We start from the raw sequence: 27,741 nt of genomic DNA on the forward strand, positions 1-27,741 counted from the left end.
TTATCCAGGTGAGAGACACCCACAGGTGAGCAGACTACACGACATGGACGGGACCTGCTGGTATCCCCAGTTGCATGCTACATACCCTCTGACAGGCGCTAAACACACATATAGAGGTGCTATGTTACACTACCTGGACTACAGGGTATGTACCTGTACACTGGAGCACAGCACCAGTGGTTCCACTCCATGCAGGAGGCACCTCACCATACCAATACAATACAACACAATACATGACATTGTAATCCGATACTGTGCAATATGCTAATGCCCCCGTGTCTACAGCAGCGTACTGTTCTGCTAACCTGACAATTGTGACACGTGGTGTGATGGTACCTGCTGCCGACACACAGTTACACAGGGTGACACATATGGCATATTACCTATCTCAGTGACATGCAGCAGGGGTATGTGTGACATGTACACATGGGGAGTCTCGCATCGTAACACTGTGTGGTTTGTTGCAGGGTGTGTCCTGTCTGTGAGTCTGAACCCGTACCTACACATGTGCACTAAATTGCAGTGGCACAGACGACACACAGCAGACAGGTAGGTCGTGTATGGTGGTCGGTGGTACACTGCCTGTTGGACATCTGTCATGGGTGTGAGCTCCATATGTGCATCTGGGGGTGGTAACCTGTACGTGGGTGGCATACGTGTACTCTATGGTGGTGACAGTCACTGTGCAATGGTACTGTGTTTGGGTGCATTGTCACCGTGTTGTACATGTCACTGTGTCCTTCTACATATCTGTTGCTGTCATGTGAGGTCCATACCATGGCATACATTACGTGCTGTGGGGGGTACACTGACCTACATGTCCATGCCTGACTGACCATGTGTGTGGACACATACCATGTGCAGCTGTTCCAGGGATAGTGTGCCACTGTGACTTTCATTGGGGCCACTATTGTACACATGTCTGACCCTGACCACCCCTGACACATGCAGTGGTGGGCGGACACTCATTTATATGGTGGTTACCTGTGTAGGTGGTCTGGACTGTGGTATGATACTCCGGATGTGACACTGGTGTTCACTCCGCCTTGTTCCCCAGGCACCAGTTGCAATACATCTGTACACATGTGCCTCACTCCAGCTCTGTATACATCTCTCACTCTCTCTCTATACATATATCTATGTACTAAGATATGTCTATATGTCTATTTCTATATACATGTACATATGTGTGTATGCATTTGCACAGATATATATATTGCTGTACATATTCTGCTGTAGATGTGGGGGGGGCACAGAGGGGGTGTGGGCGACAGGGGGGGGGCAGGCTGTGTTGCAGGTCAGCATATACAATCATACCTGTAGGTGGTCAGATCAGTCTGTCTATGTATATGTATCTACATATTTCTACCTCTGCATGTGTGCATTACATAGTTATGTCGCTACAACATTCTATCAGCATCTGTCTATGTGGTCCTACATCTCTCTCTCTCTCTATGTATGTATACATATGTGGATATCATATGTACACATGTACATATAAGATATCTACACATACATATGTTGACATGACTACATAGCCATATGTTGGACAGGTATGTCAGCATATATGTCTACCTTACTGTATACACACACTAACATACTGCTAAGCATACATAGCTCTGTAATGTAATTAGTACATGGCAGTACAACCTACAATCAGACGACATATATATGTGCACATAGATGCTGACACATACAACTGTATGTACAGCCTTCACTGATAGGTGCTGTATATCCCCTGCCCATTACACATCTTCATATACATATGGATACAGCCCAATAACACATATGGAGGGTTCACAGTATGTACACCTTGATAGTATTACTTTACAGTACCTGTGTTAGTCACAGCTGTGTCTGCGAATGTCTGTCTCACTGTCCTGCTGCTCCGGTTCACTGTTGCAGCTTCCAGGTAGCTGTTGCTGTGATTGCTGTCTGTCTGCTTATTCGCAGTATAGTTCTGGGTGTGGTTGTCCCTTTCTCCCTCTCTCTCTCTCTCTCACTCTGTCTCTCTGTCTCTCTGTCTCTCTGTCTCTCTCCAGGTGCAATGTAATTATTGCATGCGTGGACATGGACTACAGCATACTTTTGTAGGTATCTGCATATGCCCATGTGATGGCCTCTGCACCAATTGTTAGCCAGCATTTGCTAATTGCATGCAGCCTGTTGTGTACTGATTGCAGTTCTCACTGTGATTGCAGAACTGTGCTATAAAAGGGTGTGTGGAATAGGCGTAGCCCTTTCAGATGTTAATGGCAGGGACCATGCTGTTATGCTGTGGACAACATTCTGTGAGTGTAAAGGTTGGTATCTCTAATTTTACTCTGTGGGTTGTGGGTTAACATTCCTCCATTCATTTCTCCAGTTTCCTGTACTGACTGTGTATGTACACTAACAACTACTACTATTGTTGATGTGTGCATGTGTGTGTGTGTGTTTTCCTTTCACCTTTGCTTGCATTCTGTTGCTACGTCTTCGATAGTTGCCCTTCACTGTCAGTACTGGTGTGCCTGCTAGGTGTCTTGACTGTTGTGTGCTGCTGTAGCTTTCCTATTTCCCATGTACATTCACACCCTGGAATGCTTGCTATATCTGCTAGGGTGTTACAGCATCTAGTGTGGTCTGGCCATGGTGTGGGCCTTGACATCTATTAGCATATGTGGGTATGCTGCTGAGCAGGCCCCAGAGGCTTTCAGGTTCACCGGTTATGTGCCTCATGGAATGGTACATATCAGTGGTGTGCACCCATTAATATACCGCTGCAGGTGTGACTGTGGGTTAGCATGGCATAGGTTTTACTACACCTTTTCTGCCATGCGAGTGGTGAATACTTTCTGGAACACATAGTTGCCATTGCATGTGTTACACCTTTCTGCCTACTGTTTGTACATTTCACATGTGGTCTGTGGGGCATCCCTGTAAGACATTCACTGTTGCTATGTCTAGGGTCTTAACTATTCAAATATGGTGGTGTTGTACCCGTCATGTGTACAGATATTTGCAGGCTGTCCACATGTCTGCCTCAAAATTTGGTCATTATCTCATGCACACCTTTATCTGGCAGGTCATTCTGGCCTCAAGTCAGGATATGGTGACAAACATTCAAGTTCCAGACTGCATACCCTTCCAAACATCCCACAAGGTGTAGACCCTGTTACTTTCTGAACTGTCTGCATTTGTTGTAACTTCATTTGTAATGTGTCCCTGGTTTTGGGCCTTTGCTCCACATATTCTATTACTTGGTCCGGATGTGTTCCTGTAAGGGGTTGTGGGGTATGGGCAGTGCTTCTCCTGCTGTGAGTATGTGTGTGTCTTGCAAGGTGCTATGGTGACATTATTACCTACTAGCTTCCAACTAGCATGGCTGTTTCTGTTCACACACTACTATTATGGAAATCCACCAGTTTTGTTTGTGATTCTAAATGTCATGCTTTGTGTACTACACATCTATATTCCCTTTACATTCATTCCTACTGTTAAATGATATATTTACTTTAGCACAGTGTTTCTATGTAAGAGTCATGGCTTAGTGGTAAGTCATGCAGACTATAGTTGCCAGGGTTCGGGACTCACAGTGGGATTTTATTTTTCTTTTGAACTGAGTACAGGACCTGTCAATCAAAGTGACTAAGGCACTTTTATGCAGTTGTAACCGGGTTAGCGCTGGTTTGCGCGGAGCTCACGCATGCGCACTGGTGGTTAGCTCCGCGCACACCCGCGCTATTTTCTTTGAAAGAAAAGAAAACGGGGAGACAGGAAAGTGGTGAAAATGGGGTCACAAAGAGGGTAAGACAGTAGGGAAACAAGCTTGGGATGTGCAGGAGGGATGTAGGTAAGGCCCATAGCTGCCCATTTCTTCAGCAGCAACAGCTGTGCATATGTATGTAATTTGGTGTGACATTTGAAACCTTCCACCCCTGAGAGAGGTGTCAGGACAACAATAATACCTGTTGTACAGCCAATTGGAATTGATGGGTTCCATGTCCAGTGGACATGTGTGCGGAATGGGCAGCTATGTATGGGGCGTAATTTTTTTGTGGGTACAGAGTGCCCTTTTTTTTTTTTTTTTTTTTCAGGTGAGAGTGGTATGTCAGGTGAAGGTAGTCGGTACAGCTGGGGAGGTAGGTTGGGTAGGTTAACAGACAAGACAAGACGCATACAGGGGCGGTGTATGACACGTGTGGGGGGGTTACACAAATGACGGGGACGGAGGTTGGGATGTCCAGAGCCCATGAGCCCACAGATGGCAACAGTGGAACTGATATCCCCACCCATAGGCAGTTGCCACTGTTCCTTCACTGCCCAGGACGGGGCTGTGCTGTGGGCTGTGTAGGCGGGCCAACGGGCATGCCCGTTAGTTGCGCCACCCATGCCTCGAGCTGGCGTAGGGGCTCGAGGACAGAGTCCCGAATCTCCCTACGCACCACAGTCCGGACGCTACGGAGGGTGAGTGGTGGCTCTCCTCCGCCCACCCTTGCAGAGGGGCGAGCCCGTCCCTGCAGCGCTTCCACCGCAGGTGGCACAGGGCCACCGGAGGAGGGTCCGGACTCGGCACTAGTGCCAGGTGCACTCGCCAGCTGAGGTGGGAGAGGTGGGTCCGCCGGAACCCGCCTTCCCTGTCGTTCTATGTTTTGCATTATGTCATTACAGTTTGGGTTAGTGACATATAAAACCATTCACAGTTAGTTTTAACAGCATGCATTAGTATTCCCATTAACCACACACCCAGTTATTCACACCATTGAACAGCGTGCAAAGCACATGCATAATTTCAACAGTAATACACAGTCCAACAACATGCAGGATTGGTTGATGGCAACAGGCCATCAGGTGTGGATGTATGAACGGGGCGGATGCATCAACAGACATGCAAATATATATGACCCAACAGGACAGATGTCCAGGGTGGTAATTGTGATTGCACATACCATTTTCCCGTGGAATGGGTTATAGATGGTTAGAGGGTGGGGTAAATCAGACATATTATTAACACCTTCAGATACACCCACATATGCTGTACATTTCTAATAGCTACAGTTATATACACACTACTGTTCTGACTACAGTGTCCTATATGTTAACTACCTAACCTTGCAGATGGGACTGTTACTGCAACATAAGTCTACATTTTATTGCTGTTCATACACAAGTCATATCGAAATTTGTGCTGATACATCTCCTGTTGACTGTTATTTCTATAACTGTGGACAGGCGTGGATGTTTGGAATATCAGACAGTCATCCTATCTGCATATTTCAGACTGGGAGCAGCATATCCAGATTTTGGTGTACACATTCCACATGCAGCAACACATTGAACAGATGTTTCTGTTTGGTTTTGGGTCTCACATGCATTTAATTATGCCCTGACTGCAGTATACTTTATTCAGGGGTTATTACTACTGTAGTGCTGTATTCCTGACACTTTCTCACACTCTCTCACTTGCTTTCATTTTACTATTCAAACTGGTACTTCTAGGCTTTATTGACCTGTTTTAACAGAATTATTGCAGTTATTTCCAGCACTCTCACTTCTGTCATGTTTCAGGGTTTCCACATGTATTCATCTCACACAGGTGGATTCATCCTCTTCTGCAGCTATACTCTACCTGCTGCTGCTGTTTGTGTACTAATTTCTTACAGGCAGTGCAGTTTTATTTACAAATATGTGTTGGACAGTCTCATGATTAGTTTCATCTTACAGGCTGGGAACTGTTGTAATCAGGCAATACTTGCATAAACATTCACACTCTGTGAGTTGCAGATTTAATTCCTTCCTGGCTACACTGCACTCTTATGCTAACTGTCATACATTTATACATATTTACAGTTACTAGTTGTGGATTACTGACCTGCCTGGTGGCGCAACCGCACCAGCCTATCAGCATAGGCTCTGCGGTTCGCAGAACGGACACCTGCAGCTGTAATATAAATGAAGTAATATTGGAATACACATCTCCATGATTTCAGGTAGTTTAACTTTCTACAGACATAATTAATTTATACTTACTCAGTGGTGGGCGTTGGGTGATTGCCGGGCCTCCTGGATCCAACGGTTCAGTTGGTCCTGCTTACGTCTCTTCAGGTCCGCATGGTGGTGACGGACCTGCTCACCTGTCCTAGGAATTCCTGTGGCACTGGTGAGTTCATGAGACAACTGGTCCCACGCCTCAGCCTTATGCTCCCCAAAGGACCTGGCCCTGCATGAGTTGGGCCTCATGGTTATGGACTAGGAGCCAGGCCATGTACCTGGACTCCTCAACACCCCACCTCTGCGCTCGGAAGCGACTACCCTCACCTATACCTGACATTCTAACTGCAGGTCTGTTCTACAATCGTTTATGCTGTGTATTCCCGCCTATGGGGCTTATATAGTCCGTTTTTCCCGCACATATCTGTGATTGGCCAGTTTGGAATTGTATCAACTTCAGTAAACCTGCATTGTCATGCTGTTGTTTGTATTCATTCCTATATATGAGCTGATATTGCATTTCTATGACCTGCTGTCATGGCTTAGTGGTTCTGTACCTTGACTTTGGTGTATAGTATCCTGGGTTCGAACCTGGCCACTGCTTTTTATTTTTCAGGACTGTCTAGACATGTTGAGGGGTGTGTTTGTGTAAAGGCATTTTGGATACGGCTTGCTCAACGTTGCCCGTCGGTTAGCTCATTTGCGCGGTGCGCACCTCCGCGCAAACGGGGTACGCCAGTTTAACACTGATTTGGCTATTGGCACGCATATGCCGCTTAGCGCAATTAGGGGCACATATATTTAGCGTAGTAAACCACTGCTCGGCTACAGGCACTCATTTTGCACCAGTTAAACCTATGCTTATCTACGGCCACATAATCTCACTCTGTTGAACTGTAGCTCAGCTATGGGCATATCTGGCAGTTTATATTCATTTCTTGGCTCACATTTATTCAATATAAATAGGCTATTACATTGCATTTTACATATATTCTGGTTTTATGTGTACATATATGTGTCAGGGACTTGTTTCCTGCTTATTTTGGAAAAAAAAAAATTGTGTTGTGGGGCTCGAACCATGAATGCCTGCTTTGCAGCCAGCATCTCTACCGCCGCTATTGCTTCCTGGCTTATTTTGCATATGTAGTTCTTATATGCTTTCCCACTGACTGCTAACTGTAGCTGCGCTACGGGCACACCCGCGCAAACAGCACTCACGGTTAAACATCTTTACAGTTTAAAAAAAAAATGACATGTACATTTATATTTCTTTTATGTTTAATAGTCTGTAGGGGCATGTGTTGTGTTGTGTTTATTCACATTTGCGTGGACTCTGTTATGGGTGTGTACTTTGGACACTTTTACACTTCTGGGGGCGTGTCCGCTTGCAGGGATCAGCCTACGGACACGCCCCCTACTGTCTTACACGGCCGTGTTCGACTTGGGTGTGATTCAGCATGCTCTCATGAATATGCAGAGCATGCTGACATCACTCAGTTTAACTGCAGCCTCCGTGTAAGAGTTATAACTCTTACACGGAGGCTTCGTGAATCCTGGGGACAGTGTTTTATATGTGTTATATGTTGCTTGTTCAATATGTTATTATAAAAGTGTTTAATAAAGAGAATTTAAAAAAAAAAAAAATTCTGTCCTGGAAGACGGCCTTTTTAGTGGCCATTACTTCGGCTAAAAGGGTTTCTGATGGTCTGCCGTGCCCCCCTACTTGGTCTTTCATAAAGACAGGGTTTTGCTTCGCATAAATCCTTCTTTCTTACTGAAAGTCGCTTCTGTATCTAATATTAACCAGATGATTAATCTGCCTGTGTTCTTTCCAAATTTCCAGAACAAGGGTGAATATAAGCTGCACTTGCTAGATGTTCATAAACAGCTTTGTTTCTATCTACACAGTACTAAACAATTTCGTAAGTCTGACCAATTATTCGTGTCCTTTTCTAGACCCTTTTTGGGCAAGGCCATTTCCAAGGTCTCCTTAGCCAGGTGGATTACACAATGTATACTGCAAGTCTATAGGGATGAAGGCCTATCCCCACCTGGTCCTATTAAAAGCTCATTCCGCCAGATCTATGGCAACATCTGCTGCTTTGTGGTCTAGGGTTTCTCTGGATGATATCTGTGCAGCAGCGACCTGGGCAAGGTCACATACATTTATCTCTCATCATAAGTTGGATTTGATCTCTAGATAGAGGGAGAGCATCCTTTGGCTCTGTGGTGCTCAGGAATAGCCTTCCACGAGGGCCTCCCAGGAATTTTGGTAGCTGGGGACTCTGTCCCACAGGTTGCAGATAAATGAAGTTAACTACTTATTAACTACTTTAGATAAAGAAGTTATGTACTCACCATAACGTTCCATCTGAGTAATTGTACTTGATTTTCTGCAACCGTCCCTCCCTCCTTCCCCCGGACCTGTTCTAGGTTAACGTTATTGAGTTGCTAATAGTTTGGTTAGTGGCAAACACAATCTGAGGGGAAGGTAGGAGAGGTGAGGGATTATGGGTAAGGGGAGGAGCTTGGAGCAGATGCTTGATAAAATGTTGCCGGCTCGGATCCGATATGGGTCCGAATACCTACAGGTTGCAGAAAATGAAGTACAACTACTCAGATGGAACGTTATGGTGAGTACATAACTTCTTTTTTATGCAAATGAAAAACAAACAACATGACACCACTTTAGTTGCAAACAATATACATCACAGACACCATTGAAACAGCTGTAGTTGCAAACATTCTACATCACTTATAATCTAACCAGTCATTGTCAGTTAAGCATTATATGGCTCATTCAAATCCTGCCTCTTAAACCTCATTCTTGCTGTGCATATATTGTTCCCACAACTCCCAATTTTCCTATGTAGTCTGTTTCTTCCGTTTTCTAAAGATCACAATTCCAGTTGTTTTACCTCTGTTACTATATTCACTGCTTCTAGTAAAGTTGGTCTAGACTTTGATTTCCATTTTATAGTAATTGTTTTTTTGGCAGCCACCATAATTAAACTCAGCAGGACTTCACTATGTCTAAGCAATTCCGATTCTGTATCTTAACTCAATAAATTATCTCCTCAGTTAATCCAATCTGCTCACTCAGCATCACCGACAGATGATTGCAGTGATGCAAGGAATCCCTAAAATCTGCCAGCTCATTACACTCCCAAAAAATATGTTCCCAGACACCTTTTTCTTGCCCATCACACCTACAACACTAGCTATCCATCTGAGGAAATATTCTTTGGAGTCTACTTGGGGTGTAAAAATACCTATGTAAACATTTCCAGGCAAAATTCTAAATCTTTTAGACTTTGTTGCATATTTGGGAAACATACATAATATCCTCCCATTGTCTCCTTTTTGAATTGCTTATCCAGTCTCTCTTCCCAGTCCTTTCTAAGCTCCTCTGATTCTTATAATTATGATTCAGTATTTTATATGCTTTACTAATTATTCCTTTTTTAATGGCAGCTTCTGCTCTAGAGTCTATTAAAACCTCTACCACTGCTGTTTTTTTTTTCATTTAGGAGCCCCCTATTTCTTTCTCTTTACCTATACTCTGATATCAATCCTTATTAGGGAAGGCAATCTCTATCCTGCAGTCCAAATAAATTATTGGCCTCTTCCCATTTTATTATCTTTCCCTTTCTAGTTATTTGCTCCCAGTACCTTGGTTCCTTTGCCAGTTTTCTCCAATAAATTCCATCCCCCTCTTGCCTATCATCTGTATCCCTGACCACAGTCATCCCTATCTTCAAAATCTCTTTTCTCTGTTCTCATGCTGGTTTGGTTCTTAGAATACTCTCATCTATTTTATGACTATAATACTCTGTATGAATGTTGTTGTTCTCCTTAAGAGTTTGCATCCAAAATCTCAGTCTCTTCTTATTTCTTGAGCTTCCTCCCTCTATCAGCATCAACCTTTCCACTTGAATATGTACCAGAGCCTTAACTGTGTTGTTGTAAAATACCCCCTCAAATTGGGTAATCCTAGTCTGCCTTGTTCTATCAGTTTATCCCACTTGACCCTTGCTGTCTTCCCTTCCCAGATAAAATCCTTCAACTCTTTTTTAATTGCTATCCACAGTTTCTCCTCTAGTTGATAAAAATATGCCTGACCTGTGTATAACGCTAAAGGGATTAAAAACATTTTAATAGCTTGTATCTTGGTATCCATATCCATATAACAAAGCTTCCAGTTTATCAATTTTTGTATTATTTTCTGTTTAGTCTCTTCCCTCATAGCCTTAGCTGCCACAATGGTAATTTCTAATCCATACTCATAAATACTTCATTTTATCATGTCCCCATGTGTATGGATATTGTTGGACCAATTCCTGTGTGGGTACATAATTTACCTCTATTGCCTTTGTTTTAGCTTCATTAATTTTGCATCCCGAAAAGATTTGAAACTGTCTTAAAATGTTCCACAACACTGTAATGTCCCTTTCTGGTTTTGTCATGTATAAAATAATATAATCTGCAAGTAGAGCCAACTTTTCCTGACTACCATACCAATTATACGTTTCCTGACTATCATACCAATTATATGCTGAAATTTCTGAATCCCTTATTTTCTTTGCCAGTGGTTCTCAATATAATGTAAACAACAAAGGGGAAAATGAACAGCCCTGCCTGGTTCCTCTACTCAAACAGAAATTATCAGAGAGGATCCCACTAACTAAATTAACACCTTAGATTCCTCATATAGTCTTCTAATCAACCTTATAATTGTATCAGGGAAAGCAAATGCTTCCATTGCCCTGCTCATGAAGTCCCAGTCTACCATGTCAAATGCATTCTCTTCATCAAGACCCACCAGTAAAAGTGACATTTTCTTACATTCTGCTTCCCTCTGGATCATTAATGTTCTGTTAATATTATCAGATGTTTGCCTCCCCTCCACAAAATCACACTGATCCTTATCTATCAATTTTGGTATCACTATCGCTATTCTTTTAGCCATTAGACACGTAAACACTTTATAATCATGGTTTAGTATTGAAATGGGCCTGTATGAAGCTGGATCCGATGGAGCTTTACCCTCTTTAGGTATTACTGTTACCACCAACTTCTTCCAGGATGCTGGTACTTCTCCTCCTCTTAAAATACTGGCTAGAACTCCCTCACCTCCTTCAATGGTATCAACTCTCCCACAAACTGGTTAACCACCCTCTAAAGGTCCCATCCCTCCGGTATCTACTCCATCCCTATCTCACCACCAGACCACTACGATCCAGAAACAAAAATCAATTACAGGTTACCAGCACCAATAACACTGCTGGAGAAGCACTATTCTCCAGCGCTATAGCCAAATTATGGAACCCCCCCCCCCACAATAACCTCTCTACCATCATGCACCCACTTCAAAGCTTTACTTAAAGCACACCTAAAAACATGCTGGCTATGCCCTTGTAACTCTCCCCTCTAACTTCTCCCACTCCATCTACCCTCTACCTCTCTTCCACCCCACAAACTACCTTTGATTACAGCAAGCTCTGATACTTCTATTCCTATCTACTACTTATATGGCAGTAACTTCTTATTGTAACAATTGTTAATATCTGCTTTGACTTCGTGGATAGAACAGATGCTAGTTATCTACTGAATGTACTATGTTCTTCATCTGTAACTATGTTTGTAATATTTTAATTGCTAGGATTCTTCATCTGTAACTGTCTGTAATATTTTAATTTGTGGAGTTTTTCTCCCCAGGCCTCCGCTGAAAATGGACCTGCGTCCAGTCGGACATTCCCGGTCAACAAATGTAAATAAATAAACAAATGTAAATAAATAAATAATAATTCCAGATCTTTATCATTTTTCTGCCCTGCTATGAAGGTACATAGCTTATCCTGTTGTCAAGATGTTTTTTTTTTTTTTTTTTTTTTACTTTTGTTATAAAATTTCATGTTGTGCATTTCATATCCTTTGTATAAAGTAGGTATATATTTTTAATGTAATCCTGGAACTTTTCTCACAAGGTTTCTGCTGACAAGGGGCTTTGTTCCCAGTCAGACTTTCTGGAAAACAACGGAACACGAATAAGTACGGTGCAATACTATCTTAGTGATAACAATTTATTTGTGCCGGGTGCCTCCCATTCACTGAGTCATCTGTGACTGTTATCCTCTTTCAGTTTTCCACACAATTTTTGAATATATTTTCCAGTATATTTGCATCCTTGGACCAGTTGTTTTAAACATTTCTTTTTGCATATGCGTCTTCTGTTCAGAACAGCCCTGCTTGTTTACAGTTGAGCCCACTTGTATACTTTCACGCTGTTCATGTTGAATAGTTTACTGTTAAGAATATTGAGCGCACTCTGGCAAGGGCACAATGACTGAGCTGGCTTGGTCCTTACTGTTGAAAAGCAGCAAAAGTAATGTAACACAGGAACCAGTTTCAGGGGAGGAGATGAAATCTTTTAGGTTTTCCATGAAAAAAAGGGGACTGACTTCATGAAGATGTCGTAACTTCCTGACAGACAGGTGAAGCTGAAGTGGAGATGGTAAGATTTAAAAAACGTTATGTTGCTAAAACATGCCCAGAGTAAACTTTTTGAAAGCAATTTGTGCTTGCTTGCACAACTGTGTGAACTGTCTTGTGTAAGCATGTCTGTGCATGTCTTTGCTCATGTATGTGTTCAGGGTGTACTTGAAGAAAACGGGAACACATCATGTCAGCAAAGGTGATTTTAGTGAGTACAAAAGGATTGAGTGCTGTTCAATAAAACTACTTTCACTGACCGTGGAGTTTGCTTTTGTCTCTACTGTTGTGCGATCTCTGAGTTGGTGTATAGAAGTCCAGGGGGTGTAGGGGTGTCTCCGCATATGGTGGGTGTAGCGGGGGTTTGCCCCTCTGTAAGAACAAAATTGTTGAGTTGTTCTCTGAAGGTAGTTTTGGTGAGTGTTTTCTTTTTTTTTTGTATTCCATTCACTGAAATTACCTTCAGTGACTTGATATGAATCCAAATAAGCAAATCTTCTATGGTAGAACTGGAATGTCGACATGATTAGTAAGCATTATTTGTTTGAGTGTTACAGCAAGTAGTTCTGACTTTGCACATTTTGGACTTGAGGAGCTTCTAACTGATCTGTTGACCTTTTTTTTTTTTTTTTTTTTAATCCCAAAGGGCACTATATTTTAGCTTTCATAGGTTGTGGCCTTACAATTGCTGGGACCTATCTTCTGGTGACGTTTGGACCCAACAGTCATGAGAAACTCACAGCTAAAAATATTGTAAAACATTTGGTTGGCTGGCCTGTTCTTTTATACTTGGTAAGATCTTACCTTTACACTTTCTTTTATTTTTGTATGTGGCTTTTACTTCACCTGATTTTTGTTCTAAATAGAAATAAATAGCGTACTGCGTATATATGAACAATTGTGTGAAATCTGCAAGTCTTAAGCTTTGCAACAAGACGTCTGACTGCTAGATGCTTTGTTTCATCTTCTCTGGTCCCCAGTGTCGTTGGAGGTTGTTTTCATCCCTATATTGATTGCATTTATATACATGTAACTGTAAACCGTCCAGAGCAGTAAAAATATTTTTACTGGGCTATGAAGAAGCTGGACCAGGGAGGGGCAGTTGATGTGGTCTTCCTAGATTTTCACAAGATCTTTGCATGGAAGTATACATGCCATCAGTAGTTAACAGCGTTATAGGCCAGTAGTCTCCTGATTTGAACTTGCAGGTAAATGTGTGATATTCGTGTCATCTTCAGGTTCAACTACCATAGCAACAATACTAGTCAAGTGATCACAAGGGACCTTGAGACCTAACTGTATAGACCTTTAAACACACTCACTTTAAAGTTCTTGCCAGCCTTTATGAACACTTAGTAATGTTCAGCTCCCAAACTGAGCAGGACCACACGTAATGACTTTTGCAAATAAATTATCTGCCCGTGCAGTCATCAAGACTAGCCTTAAAGGTAGAAATAGTACTTTGCTTGATCTATTGTAATAACATTCTGTAGGCTTTGAATATGTTGCTTTAGGAAACCATTCCTCAGGTGAATCTGATGTATTTGCCGATATAGATTTAGGTCCATAGTGTGAGTGCACTGGTTTTGCGAAGAAATAGGTCGTCCGATATGATTGAGTCTTTCTTGGCTGGACAAGTGAGATACAATGAGTATAAGCAGAGTTGTGCTAATCTTTCATCGCAGTTGAAAGATTTAAGGCTTTTTAATTTCTTGGTTAGCCCTGATTAAAGAATTTTAGGTAACCATTCGAAATGTTGGGACCCACTACAGCGAGTCGCAAACTTGGAGACTAAATGGCCAAAAAACAGATTTACAAATACCAAGTCCAAGATGGTCATTTTTTGGAATATTCACTTTTCTCCAAGGTATGGAAATCTCTGAACTGGTATATATAAGTTTGGGGGGCTTGCCTACTACAGAATGATGTTTTAGAGATTCCATCTTCTCCTGGGTTTTTGGTCTTTTTTTTTGGGGGGGGGGCTTGTTGGCACTCTGTATTTTTTGTGCCAGCATTTCAAAAGGGAGTCAGCAGTTTAATATCAGTGGATGAGCAGACATCAGTGCCCAGCTTACACTTATCTGCAAACATGGTCAACCACACTTCCAAAACATTGGCTTGAATATATGCAAAATAAATGCCAAGCAGGAAGGGGCCCAGCAGTGATCCCTATGGTACTTAACTAGTTACAGTTTTAGATTCATAAAGGGAACTAGCAAACTTAATAACCTAGGATCTGTTGGCTAGCCAGTTTGCAGTCCAGCAGACAGTATAGGAGTTTACATTAGTTTTCTGCATGGTGGTAATATGGTAAAATTAGGCATAGTGTCAAAAGCTGGGTCCTTTTGCAGGACATTGTTAGGAAGTCTGCCGAGGTTTTCTATAAGCTGAAGTAGGTTTGCCCTGGAATACATTAAAATCATCTCATTTAGTAGTGCCACTAGGCACTGTGGTCATATTTAATCTTTTATTTAAGTGTGGATGCGGCGATGCTGGATAGGGTCCAGACAGGGGCATGGTTGGCAAGGACCAAGTCAAGTATATTAGAGCATCTAATGTGTACTTTGCAGTTTGCTCCAGTGTACTGGTACAGTGGATATAAAAAGTGTACACACCCCTGTTAAAATGCCAGGTTTTTGGGATATAATAAAATGACATCACAGTAAATCATTTCAAAACCTTTCCCACCTTTAATGTGACCTATAACCTGTACAATTCAATTGAAAAACAAACAAATCTGTTGGGGGGGGGGGGAGACAATAAAAAACATACAATAAGCTGGTTGCGTATGTGTGCACACCTTTAAACTAATACTTTGTTGAAGCACCTTTTGATTTAATTAAACAGTATTCAGTCTTCTTGGGTACACACCTGCCATCAATTAGAGACTCTGATTAACCTCATATAAAGTTTAGCTGTCCTAGTAGGATTTTTCTCACATTTACTCACTTGCCTGCTACAGCAAAAGCCATGGTTCGCAGAGAGCTTACAAAGCATCAAAGGGATCTCATTGTTGAAAGGTCTCAGTCAGGAGAAGGCTACAAAAAAATTTCCACAGCATTGGATATAACATGGAACACAGTAAAGACAGTCATCAAAAAGTGGAGAAAATATGGGACAACAGTGACATTGCAAAGAACTGGACATCCCACCAAAACTGATGAAAAGACAAGACAAAAACTGGTCAGGGAGGCTGCCAAGAGACCTACAGCAACACTGAAGGAGCTGCAGGAATTTCTGGCAAGTACTGGTTGCGTACTACAAGCTGGGCATTAATCCCTACATCACTCAATGGGTTGCCAGCTGGCTTACTGACGGAACCCAGACTGTAAACGTAGCCGACTCAGACTCCAAATCCAGCTCCAGACAAGTGGAGTACCTCAGGGTTCAGTCCTGGGACCGCTCTTGTTTGGCATCTACTTCTCTGAAGTACAGGCCAACACTAAAGGACTCTGGCTAAGAAAGTTCGCAGATGACTGCAAACTGGGCACCATTATTGAATCCCCAAATGATGTGGATATTCTACAAAAGGGCCTTACAGAAATAGATGCTTGGTGCCAGAGCCAATGGGCTCAAGCTCAATGCCAAGAAATGTATAGTTATCCCCTTTGGGAAAAAGCATGTACCCATGAATTACCACATAACTGGCAGTACACTAAACACCGAACGTGTGATAATAAACTTAGGGACACAGGTGGACAGTGGTCTCACCTTCGATAACCACATCGCCACAACAGTCAAGAAATCCTATGTGGCACACCTCATCACTAAGGGCTTTTCATCCAGAAAAAAGGAGGTCATTGTCCCACTGTACTCATCCCTCATTAGACCCATTATAGAATATGGAGCCCTGTTTGGTATGTACCTCTCAAGACATCTGCAACAACTGGAAGGGCCACAGAAATACCTCACTAAAAGAATCGCAGGCCTAAAGCAGATGCCCTATGCTGACCATCTAAAAAAACTCCACCTATACTCTGTCGCATATCGTCTACTCAAAGGCGATACGTACAAGGCCATGTCAAACCCAGCGCCGTTAGACATGCTACACTTAAAGAAATCCCAATCCCTCAGAGCCACATGCTCCAGGGTTCTAAACGTTGTCATCACAATGAACAAAACATGCTGGAGGGATAGGCTCCTGACCCAGAGACTCCCCAGACTCTGGAATAGACTGCCCATACATGTCAAGCAGAGCACCTCTTTGGCCCTCTTCAAAAGGAACCTTGATGATTGGATGGGAGATAGGAAGTTCACCCCGGGGATTACGTCAGTCGCCCTGCTAGACAGGGTCCAGAGAAGTAAATACTGTGGGAAGAAATAGCCAGGGAATTGTTATGGCTAGGCTTGTATAGGCCCTAGGGCCGATAGCCTAGTACCCAGCCTATCAACCTCTGAACAACAATCTCCCATATTCTCCATATGTCCTGGCTATGGTGTAGGGTTGCAAGATGGAAGCCTTTTTTTTTACACAGAAAAACATCCAGGACCGGCTAAAATTTGCAAAACAATACATAAAGCCTCCCAGAAGCATGTGGAAAAATGTGTTATGGCCTGACGAGACCAAGATTGAACTTTTTGGCCAGAATTCCAAAAAGTACGTTTGGCACAAAAACAATACTTTGCATCACCAAAAGAACACCATCTCCACGGTGAAGCATGGTGGTGGCAGTATCCTGCTCTGGGGTTGCATTTCTTCAGCTGGAACTGAGGATTTAGTCAAGGTTGAGGGAATTATGAACAGTTCCAAATACCAGTCACTTTTGGCCCAAAACCTTCCAGGTGTGTGCTAGAAAGTTGAAGATGAAGAAGAATTTCACCTTTCAACATGACCATGACCCCAACCATACATCCAAATCAACAAAAAAAAGGTTTCACCAGATGAAAATTAAAGTTTTGGAATGGCCCAGCCGAGCCCAGACCTAAATCCAATAGAAAGTCTGTGGGTTGACCTGAAGAGAGCTGTGCACAAGAGATGCCCTCGCAATGTGACAGATTTGGATTGTTTTTGCAAGGAAGAGTGGGCAAATATTGCCAAGTAAAGATGTGCTATGCTGATGGACTCCTGCCCAAGAAGACTGAAAGCTGTAATTGTCAAAAGTTGCTTCAACAAAGTATTAGTGTAAGGAAAATAAACAAACTAGTCCAAAACAAATAGCGTACGGCACCAGGACCCAACCGGTCAACACAAGGATGTATCAAAAGTAAATTCAACTGAATTGCTGAAAGCAATAAAAAGATACTTCCTCGTAGATACTTTGTAAACGCAATTTAATATAAAAACGTTTTCGCTTCCCAAGCAAAAGAAGCTTCATCAGACAATGAAAACACAGAGCATAATCAATTTAAACATGTGGAAAGGAAATGATGTCATTTCCTTTCAAGCGTACATCTGTTTTTTTAAAAATATACTTTTTGTGTGTTTGTAAAAACCAATATTTACAATCACTAGCAAATGTACCGAAGGTACACAATCACACAATATAATACAATTAAACAATAACACTGTTTGTATATATATATATTTGTACGCAAATCAATTAAAGAACATATTTCAGTTAAAAAACATGTTAAAACTGTGACTTTGTAGTAAGGTTTTTAAATGCTTTAAGGTTTTTTAAAATAAGCCTCTTAGAAGAAAAAATATATAGGCTATTAAGAAAACATGTTGTGAACACAAATCCACTCTTATTAGGTATACAGAAAATCAGCTTCGCTATAATATTATGTGTTTTTGAATAGTTGTAAAAACACACTAAAAGACAATGCAAATTAGATAGTCGTGCACAAGTAAAGATGTTTGAAAACTCGATACTATATGCAACCCAATACCCATTCTTAGTTTTACACTAAGGGGTACTGACGAAAATGGCGATAAAGGGTGTGTAGAGATAGAGAAAGATGTGTTACCTTAAGTAACTTTTATATTTCAGCACAGCCAAGATATTGCATGCTTCATTTAGTCCCGGGTAAGAAAAAGCATTAAGGCGTAACTGCCATTCTAATTCTCTAATCTCAAGTAGAAGAGGTTGTGGACCACCTCTTATACCTACATTTACACAATCAATACCAATGTAAGAGAAACTATGTCCCATATGTTTGATAATATGTTTGGAAAGTGCATTGTCGCCCTTTTTGTTCCTAATTGCATAATTATGTTGGTAAAGACGGTCCCTTAGTCTACGGTCCGTCTTACCGACATAAAATGCAGGGCAACAATTACAAAACGCAAGGTACACCACAGATTTAGTGTTGCAAGTGATTTTATGGTTAATGTTATATTTGATACCATTAACAAAGAAAGAGTTGCCTACTTTTAGAAGTCTGCACAAATTGCACATGCCACAAGTAAAAGTGCCATTTTGTCTAGAGAAAGAAGCTATTGGATCTTCCCTTGATTGAAGTAATTCTTTCAAGTTGTTACCCCTCTTAAAAACAAAGGAAGGTTGTAAACCCAGGGTTTCAATTAACTGTGAGTTATTCAAAATGAAGAACCAGTTTTTCTTAATGATTGAACAAATGGCATTGATGTGTCGATTGTAAGTAATGACTAAACTAGACTTAAAATCGACACTAGTGGTTTCTTGTGAGGTGCTTGTTTCATCACACACAACATCAACCTCAGGATTGTTAAACAGTAATGTATAACATCCTGATTCCAACCTGTGTGTAATAGGGGGATCAACATTCCGTTGTGATAGAAGGGGTTTATAAAACCCGTTCTCTCTCTTAAGGGAGACTTCATCGATTAAACAATCAATGAACTCAATGGGATACCCCCTATTAGAAAACATGGTCTTAAGGTTTAAACACTCGGTATCAAAAGCTTCAATGGTGTTACACATACGTACAGCACGGACCAATTGGCCTTTCACAATTGACTTCCTCTGTTTCCATGGATGGTTGCTGTCAAAATGGAGGAAGCCATTACAGTAAGTTGTTTTCCTGAAGATACTAGACAAATAACCCTGATAGACCACATCTTTGACCAATTTGATGTCAAGATAATCAATTTCTCTAGTAGAAAAATGGTGAGTAAATTTTAAGAATGTGGAAGAGCTATTCATATATTTGACCAAATTGGTAGCCTGCTGTTCGTCACCATCAAAAAGGATGAATACATCATCCAAAAACCGAGTGTAAAATCTGATAGAACTTTGAAAGGTGGTGTTGTTCAAAAGGCAAGTGTTCTCCCAGTGTGCAACTACTAAATTTGCTACACTGCCACCGCAAGGTGAACCCATTGCGATCCCTCTTTTTTGTAAGTAGTAACGCTTATCAAAGATAAAAAAGTTGGAAGACAGGACAATGTCCAACAGTTGTGTAACAACTGAGATCTCATCCCTAGAAGCTTCTAATTTTAAAAGCATTAATTCAACCCATTCAATAGCCTCCTGATGTGGAATAGATGTGTATAAGTCAACTACATCTATTGTTAGAAAATTAAGAGACATGTCGAAAGGGATCTTATCCATGGATTGGAGGAAAGACCATGAGTCTTTACATATCTGAGGGATGAGCTTAAGGTACTTAGAAATAATGTGGTCGACTACCCTGGCACAAGGGTGGGTAATTGAGTTCCTACCATCAATCAAAGCCCGCATTGGTGGATCAACTAAGTTTTTATGAATTTTCGGGATCCCAAACATGATTGGGATCCTTGGAAAAGAGATGTTGATAAAGTTAAAGGTGTCGATATCGATCAAACCATCGATAAACAGATCTCTAAAATACCCTTTAATTCTATTGTGTTGTCCAGACATCTCGTTTAAAGAAGATGACTCATATGCGGGCGAATCCAGGACTCTTAACATCCTAGAATTGTAATCTTCTTTATTGAAGATAACAAGCCCCCCACCCTTGTCCGGTTTAATAACTCTAATAGGCATGTCCCGTAGATTTTTCAGTCCATTTCTTTGTTCGCGTGAAATGTTACTCCCATTATCAAACCATTTAAGATTTTCGAAGAGTTGCCTTAAGTCTAGTTCACAGGCACATTCAAACATGTGGAGGGAAGGGTGCAACGGGGGGTTAAAAACACTTCTCATTTTAAAGGTAGGTTTATCATTAGTCAAATCCCCTTGAAATAACACTTTAAGGTTCAACCCCCGAACAAAACATTTCAAATCAGTAAGAACTTTAGGAAGGTGAACACTTTGGTCAGGAACAAAGGATAAACCAAAGGCTAACAAGTCAATCAAGTCTCTGTCAATATACATGGTAGAAAAATTATAGACTTTAAAGTCCCCTTTTGTGTTGAAGAGGACTTTAGGTGCAGCCGTGGATGTTACTATACGTCCATCGTCAAAGTCTATTTGACTTTGTTCTTGTTGTTCTGCCTCTGGTAATACTTCCGTCCTAAAAAAGGCTTCTGTTGCCCTCTATAATTAGGACGATTCCCTTGGTTATTGTGATTCTCTCGAATCCTGTTGCTTCTTCTTGGTTCCTGAGCCACCGGATTATCATCCGTGAAATCAGGATCATAGGTAGTCACATCAGGGGAATCATCGTGTAACTCATCCCTGACAAGAGGTACATCCTCTCTATTGTTCTCACCGATATTGTTGGTGCGTTGTCCAGGTTGTAAGTTATTCCTATTCATAGATTTCTGCAAGTTGGGGTATGCAAGTTGACTAGAGTAGGCTTGCCTATCTCTAATCAATTTCTTATTTTTGTTGGATTTAAATTTTGCCAACAAAGCATCAATACTTTGAAAGGTACGATTGTAATCGTATTTGTACCTGTCAAAGTTAGAATCACTTTTAATTTTGTCGTCAAGGTCACTGGTCTCAACCAGTAAAGTGTCAATTTGTCTTGAATAATGTTGCACCATTAACTCAAGTAACTCTAGCCCTTGTTTGTCAAAAAGGCTAGATAAATCATTAATAAAAATAGTGTCCTGAAACAGTCCTGTAGGGGCAAACGTGCTCCTTAGGCCCTTAGGGATAATTTTCTCTTTAATGCATTGTCTAAAGTAGGAAACTTCCAATTGAAGTTTCCTTATTTTTAACATTTTGTCATCCAAAATTTTAAGATAGTTAATGATACTGTCAATGGCATTACCTGTTGAGTTTCTTCCCGAAGCCGGTGGACCCAAAGCGGTCGGGGAACCAAATTCAAAAACTTCCAGGTTCCCTACCCATGCTGTGAAGGAGGGCACACCAATAAGCCCAGGATTAGTGTCCGAGCGCCCATCGACTCCATTCAGAAGGCTGTTGTGGTCTGGCGCTGAATTCCTATCCAAGGAGTGCCGTTCAAGTGTTGAAACTCTATCAGGCAAATGCCTTTCACTGTTGTGATTTTCTCCAGAGCCCATAGGGCCCCCTGACCTGTTCGAACTGCCAGGTTCCATAAGAGTGGATGAATTAGAACTACAAGTCGCCCGCTGGGGTTGACCAGGAGGTAAAGACGCTGATGATCCGCAAGACAAATTCATGCCTGTAGAAGCGTTGGTAGCGTTAAACCCGGGCAGGTTTAAATTTAAATTCTGTGCGGCTGATGTTCCGTTGTTTTCAATCCTGTCTAGTCGGTTATTAAGAGCATCCAGGCGCTGTGTTAACAAAAGTATAAGAGAGTCCATGCTCTTAGGTTCTTCGTTGATGGAACCGCTACTAGAGCCAAAGAGAACCGGTGTCCTGGGGCTCGTAGAGCCAGAAACAGACATACTGGTGAACGGAAAATAAACAAACTAGTCCAAAACAAATAGCGTACGGCACCAGGACCCAACCGGTCGACACAAGGATGTATCAAAAGTAAATTCAACTGAATTGCTGAAAGCAATAAAAAGATACTTCCTCGTAGATACTTTGTAAACGCAATTTAATATAAAAACGTTTTCGCTTCCCAAGCAAAAGAAGCTTCATCAGACAATGAAAACACAGAGCATAATCAATTTAAACATGTGGAAAGGAAATTATGTCATTTCCTTTCAAGCGTACATCTGTTTTTTTAAAAATATACTTTTTGTGTGTTTGTAAACACCAATATTTACAATCACTAGCAAATGTACCGAAGGTACACAATCACACAATATAATACAATTAAACAATAACACTGTTTGTATATATATATATATTTGTACGCAAATCAATTAAAGAACATATTTCAGTTAAAAAACATGTTAAAACTGTGACTTTGTAGTAAGGTTTTTAAATGCTTTAAGGTTTTTTAAAATAAGCCTCTTAGAAGAAAAAATATATAGGCTATTAAGAAAACATGTTGTGAACACAAATCCACTCTTATTAGGTATACAGAAAATCAGCTTCGCTATAATATTGTGTGTTTTTGAATAGTTGTAAAAACACACTAAAAGACAATGCAAATTAGATAGTCGTGCACAAGTAAAGATGTTTGAAAACTCGATACTATATGCAACCCAATACCCATTCTTAGTTTTACACTAAGGGGTACTGACGAAAATGGCGATAAAGGGTGTGTAGAGATAGAGAAAGATGTGTTACCTTAAGTAACTTTTATATTTCAGCACAGCCAAGATATTGCATGCTTCATTTAGTCCCGGGTAAGAAAAAGCATTAAGGCGTAACTGCCATTCTAATTCTCTAATCTCAAGTAGAAGAGGTTGTGGACCACCTCTTATACCTACATTTACACAATCAATACCAATGTAAGAGAAACTATGTCCCATATGTTTGATAATATGTTTGGAAAGTGCATTGTCGCCCTTTTTGTTCCTAATTGCATAATTATGTTGGTAAAGACGGTCCCTTAGTCTACGGTCCGTCTTACCGACATAAAATGCAGGGCAACAATTACAAAACACAAGGTACACCACAGATTTAGTGTTGCAAGTGATTTTATGGTTAATGTTATATTTGATACCATTAACAAAGAAAGAGTTGCCTACTTTTAGAAGTCTGCACAAATTGCACATGCCACAAGTAAAAGTGCCATTTTGTCTAGAGAAAGAAGCTATTGGATCTTCCCTTGATTGAAGTAATTCTTTCAAGTTGTTACCCCTCTTAAAAACAAAGGAAGGTTGTAAACCCAGGGTTTCAATTAACTGTGAGTTATTCAAAATGAAGAACCAGTTTTTCTTAATGATTGAACAAATGGCATTGATGTGTCGATTGTAAGTAATGACTAAACTAGACTTAAAATCGACACTAGTGGTTTCTTGTGAGGTGCTTGTTTCATCACACACAACATCAACCTCAGGATTGTTAAACAGTAATGTATAACATCCTGATTCCAACCTGTGTGTAATAGGGGGATCAACATTCCGTTGTGATAGAAGGGGTTTATAAAACCCGTTCTCTCTCTTAAGGGAATTGCGTTTACAAAGTATCTACGAGGAAGTATCTTTTTATTGCTTTCAGCAATTCAGTTGAATTTACTTTTGATACATCCTTGTGTTGACCGGTTGGGTCCTGGTGCCGTACGCTATTTGTTTTGGACAAGTATTAGTGTAAGGGTATGCACACTTATGCAACCAGCTTATTGTACATTTTTTTAATTTTTATATTTTTTCCACTAACAGATTTGTTTGTTTTTCAATTGAATTGTATAGGTTATAGGTAAAATTAAAGGTAGGAAAAGTTTTGAAATGATTTATTGTGGTGTCATTTTTTTATATCACAAAAACCTGGCATTTTAACAGGGGTGTGTACACTTTTTATAGCCACTGTATTAACAAAGTCTAAAAACGTTCATTTTTAGAGTTACAAGTGAGCCAAATAATACTGTGGTAATTGTAGTCCCTTAGCAAGAAGTTATTTGGTTTTGATATTTTATCCCTCAGTGATATTAAGGAAATTCCCATAATCTTTGGGGGACATTGATGGAGACCTGTAGTTAGCAGTGACGTAATTGGATTTGTAAGGGCAATTTTGATCTTCAGGAGCTCCAAGTTAGGGTCATTAGGTAATGTTAATATAATGTGATGGTATTTCTTACAAATACAGATGCTTTCCCACAGTTACTGAAGGCGTGATGGGTGCTAAACACTGGTATAGACGGTGTGCTGTTATTGCACTGAAACCATATTGCGGCTTGGATACCAGATTCACCTGGGGTAAAGGGTAGACTTGTTAATGGCTGGCCCTTCTCCTGTGTCAGATGGGGGGTAATTTTTTTCTGTTACTTAGCATAGGTTAAGGTTAAGACATCTTTGTAAGCCAGCAAAACAGCTAGAAGAATGCTGACTCTTGGTGATAACCGAGCCCAAGCATGTATTCTGTGCTGTTCTTTTCTGGAAAGTTAGCATCAGTGTGGCAAAATGTAAGCTAGAGGTGCCATTTTGATCTTGACAAAAACAGACATTTTGAGTGAATTTAATGCTGTCTGCCTACAAGAGCCTTTTAGAAAAGGAATTTGAGGAGATATGAGTGAATGGAATTTACAGACCTCTCAACCTCTAGTATTTCAAAACTGTAGCAAAAGGCCATCAAAAGTCATAGCACAGGATTTAAATTCATTGCAGTTAAATTTGAGTAGATTCTCACCCCGTGGTGGGTGGAGGCAAAATGCATAAATATGTCCTCTTGGGAGGCACAATAAGTAAACTGGAGTACAAAACCTTGGTCTAGTGAGCCTCATGGCCATTAACTCGGAGTTTTATCTTGTTAAAACATCTAAAACATGGCAAACAAGCCACACTAGTTTTGAGTCCCAAGCATCTAGATGAACTTTGCAGTAGTTACTACATGGAAAATGCATTAGTGCCCCAGTCAGGTATTTGCAGGAAGCATGAAGTGCCCTGCACAGTTATTAACTAAACAAATGACAGTCATAGTAATGTATTTTAGCTTAGTGTTGTCAAAGCACAGTACAAGCTGTTACAACCAGCCCGAATACACACACACACACACACACACACACACACACACACACACACACACACACACACACACACACACACACACACACAGCCACTTGGTTGAATGCCACGTCAGATGCCCTGTTGTGATGAAATGAATTAAATGATAAATAACAGCACCTGTAATGTATATCAGCTCCTTCGTATCAGACACATACAGCATGCATATACTTGCATGCACATGAATGAATACATACATAAATAGTATCCATTCTGATATGTTTTACCTCACTGTTGTCAGGACACATAACAGTGAAAACTCTTACAATGCTCTACCCTCCCACCCCCACACACACACTTGCACAACCAAAGCCAGTTTTGAGACCTACTTAAAGCACTGTAGCATTAATTTTAAAATATATCCACAACATACATTTTCCCATAGCTGTCAATGCAAAAGTCACAGAAAAAGCCAAAAATAATACAGGACAAAGGTTCATACTCGGTGACGGATTTTAAAGTTGTTGTTGTGTCTTTCGGCTTTTCCCGGTTAGGGGTCGCCACAGCGGAACTCCGGTCAGCTAATGATTGGTAGTTGATTTTTACGTGCCGGGTTACCAGCCCTGACGCACAACCTTCAACGAAGGCACGCCCCATTCATGCATGTCTCCATGCAGAAGACGCTCTAGCTGAGAATCGAACCGGACAGCGTCTTACTGTGAGGCAACAACGCTACCGCAGCACCATCTTTAAAGTATTCCTGTTGAAGACGTTGATAGTATAACATGTTTTGTATTAGCCTACATTTTCTGAAGGCTATAAAACATACATATCTTTCTCAACCTCTTAACTCAAAAGTCGGGGACAAAACCAAAAAATAATGGGGAGAAAAGCCCAGAAACCAGCGATGCGTTTTAAATAATGCTTGTGTGTCACGCATCTTGAATTATTCTGCACTTACAAATTCAAATGCCTCTTCTTATTTAATGACTAAGCTTCAATGATTTTGCTGGAAAAAAAACACAAGTTTTCCCATGAACAGACATAATATGAGGCACTGATCATGGAAAGCTGAAAACCATGAATGATATGAAGTCTGAAAGTCGGATATCTTATGATGTTTGACTGCAATCCTCAACAGTTTGTTAGAAAAAGAAAACTGGAGCAGATGAAATATACAAGGCAAATCAATATCTAAAATTTGTTTTGCCCTGCTTACTGGATGTGTTTCAGCATTTGCAGCTCTCTCTTTCAGTCGCCCTAACTTGCAGAAACAGATAGCATTGTAGCAACAACAGCTCTAGCCCAGACTGGTTAATCCACACATTAAGCACACTAACCAGTCACAAAATTTATTTATTTATTTCCAGTTTGGTGACCGGGGAAGTCCACTGGGCCCAAGGAGCCCATTTTCAGTGGTGGCCTGGGGAGATGAGCTCCAACAATACAAAATACAGTGGGATACAGAATACAATGTAAAATACAGTAGGATACATATTCAAGTAAATACGCAGAATATAAGTACACAGCAAATGCAAAGTAGAAGTACAAAAATATATGCTGTTTAAAGAAAACTATTTACAATATTGGTCTAAAAAGTGTTGTAGTTATCAAGTTGAGGACATTATTAAGTTTGGAGTTGTATTTATAATAGCATATTGGAACAAACAAGATTTTCTAGATATGGGAGGTTGCAATGTAGAAAAAGACAGAATACTGATGAGAGTTATTCCTTTTGTAGAGAAGGTTAGTATACAGCTTGGGTCTTGAAGGGTTAGAAGGTGGGGGGGGTGAGCTAGGTTAGGAGAATGCAGGTACATTTCCAGATAGAGGAGAGGTAGGAATAAAGCTGAGTTTTAAAATTGTCCACATTCTCCACTGTCCTTAGGGTAGGAGGAAGAGAATTCCATTTTTTGGCTACAGAAAAAGAGAGAAGTTGTCCAGGTGGACGGTTAGGTTTATGGACAGTAATTACGTATTGGTGAGCTGACCTAAGAGTTCTATTAGGAATGTAAGGGAGTAGGATGTTTGTAAGTGGAGAGCATTTGTTAGGGTTGAAGAGTAGTTTATAGGCTGTGATAACTTGGAGGTAGTCCAGATAGTTAGGGAGCTCTAGCCAATTTAGAGATCGAAGGGCAATACAGTGATGGGAGGAGTTTTTGGAGTTAGTGGAATATTTGGAAATTTTGTTATAGCAGTTTTCTAATTTAGAAGTGATGGATGCAGATAGGTTGGTTAATAGGGGGGGTGCGCCATAAATTAGGGAGGGAAGGAGGTAAATAGAGGCAAGAGCATGTCTGGTATGGTGCGAGAGGAAGCGATTGTTCCTGCATACCAAGTTTATGACGGGTTTTCTTTGTTTTGAAGAATACAGTAGTCACATTTTAGGTGCTTATCTATAGTTACACCTAGCAGTTCGGCATGGGGGACGATTTCAGTCGGAAAGTTGTTTTGGCTTAGAACTTGGAAAGTGGTTTTGTCGAAAGGGAAGGATTTTGATGGTG

General features: G+C 40.9%; 1 protein-coding gene across 1 annotated transcript in view; it reads left to right on the forward strand.

The window, feature by feature from the left end:
• Positions 1 to 27,741, forward strand: part of NIPAL3 (NIPA like domain containing 3) — a 750,101-nt gene that overhangs the window by 381,647 nt on the left and 340,713 nt on the right. Inside the window, exon 5 of the mRNA XM_044083192.1 lies at positions 13,109 to 13,254. Coding sequence (XP_043939127.1) covers positions 13,109 to 13,254 — 146 coding nt within the window. The remainder of the gene's footprint in view (positions 1 to 13,108; positions 13,255 to 27,741) is intronic.

The sequence above is a fragment of the Protopterus annectens genome, chromosome 1.part1 (genome assembly GCF_019279795.1).
Source record: "Protopterus annectens isolate FY-2018-M chromosome 1.part1, PAN1.0, whole genome shotgun sequence".
Taxonomy (NCBI): Eukaryota; Metazoa; Chordata; order Ceratodontiformes; family Protopteridae; genus Protopterus; species Protopterus annectens.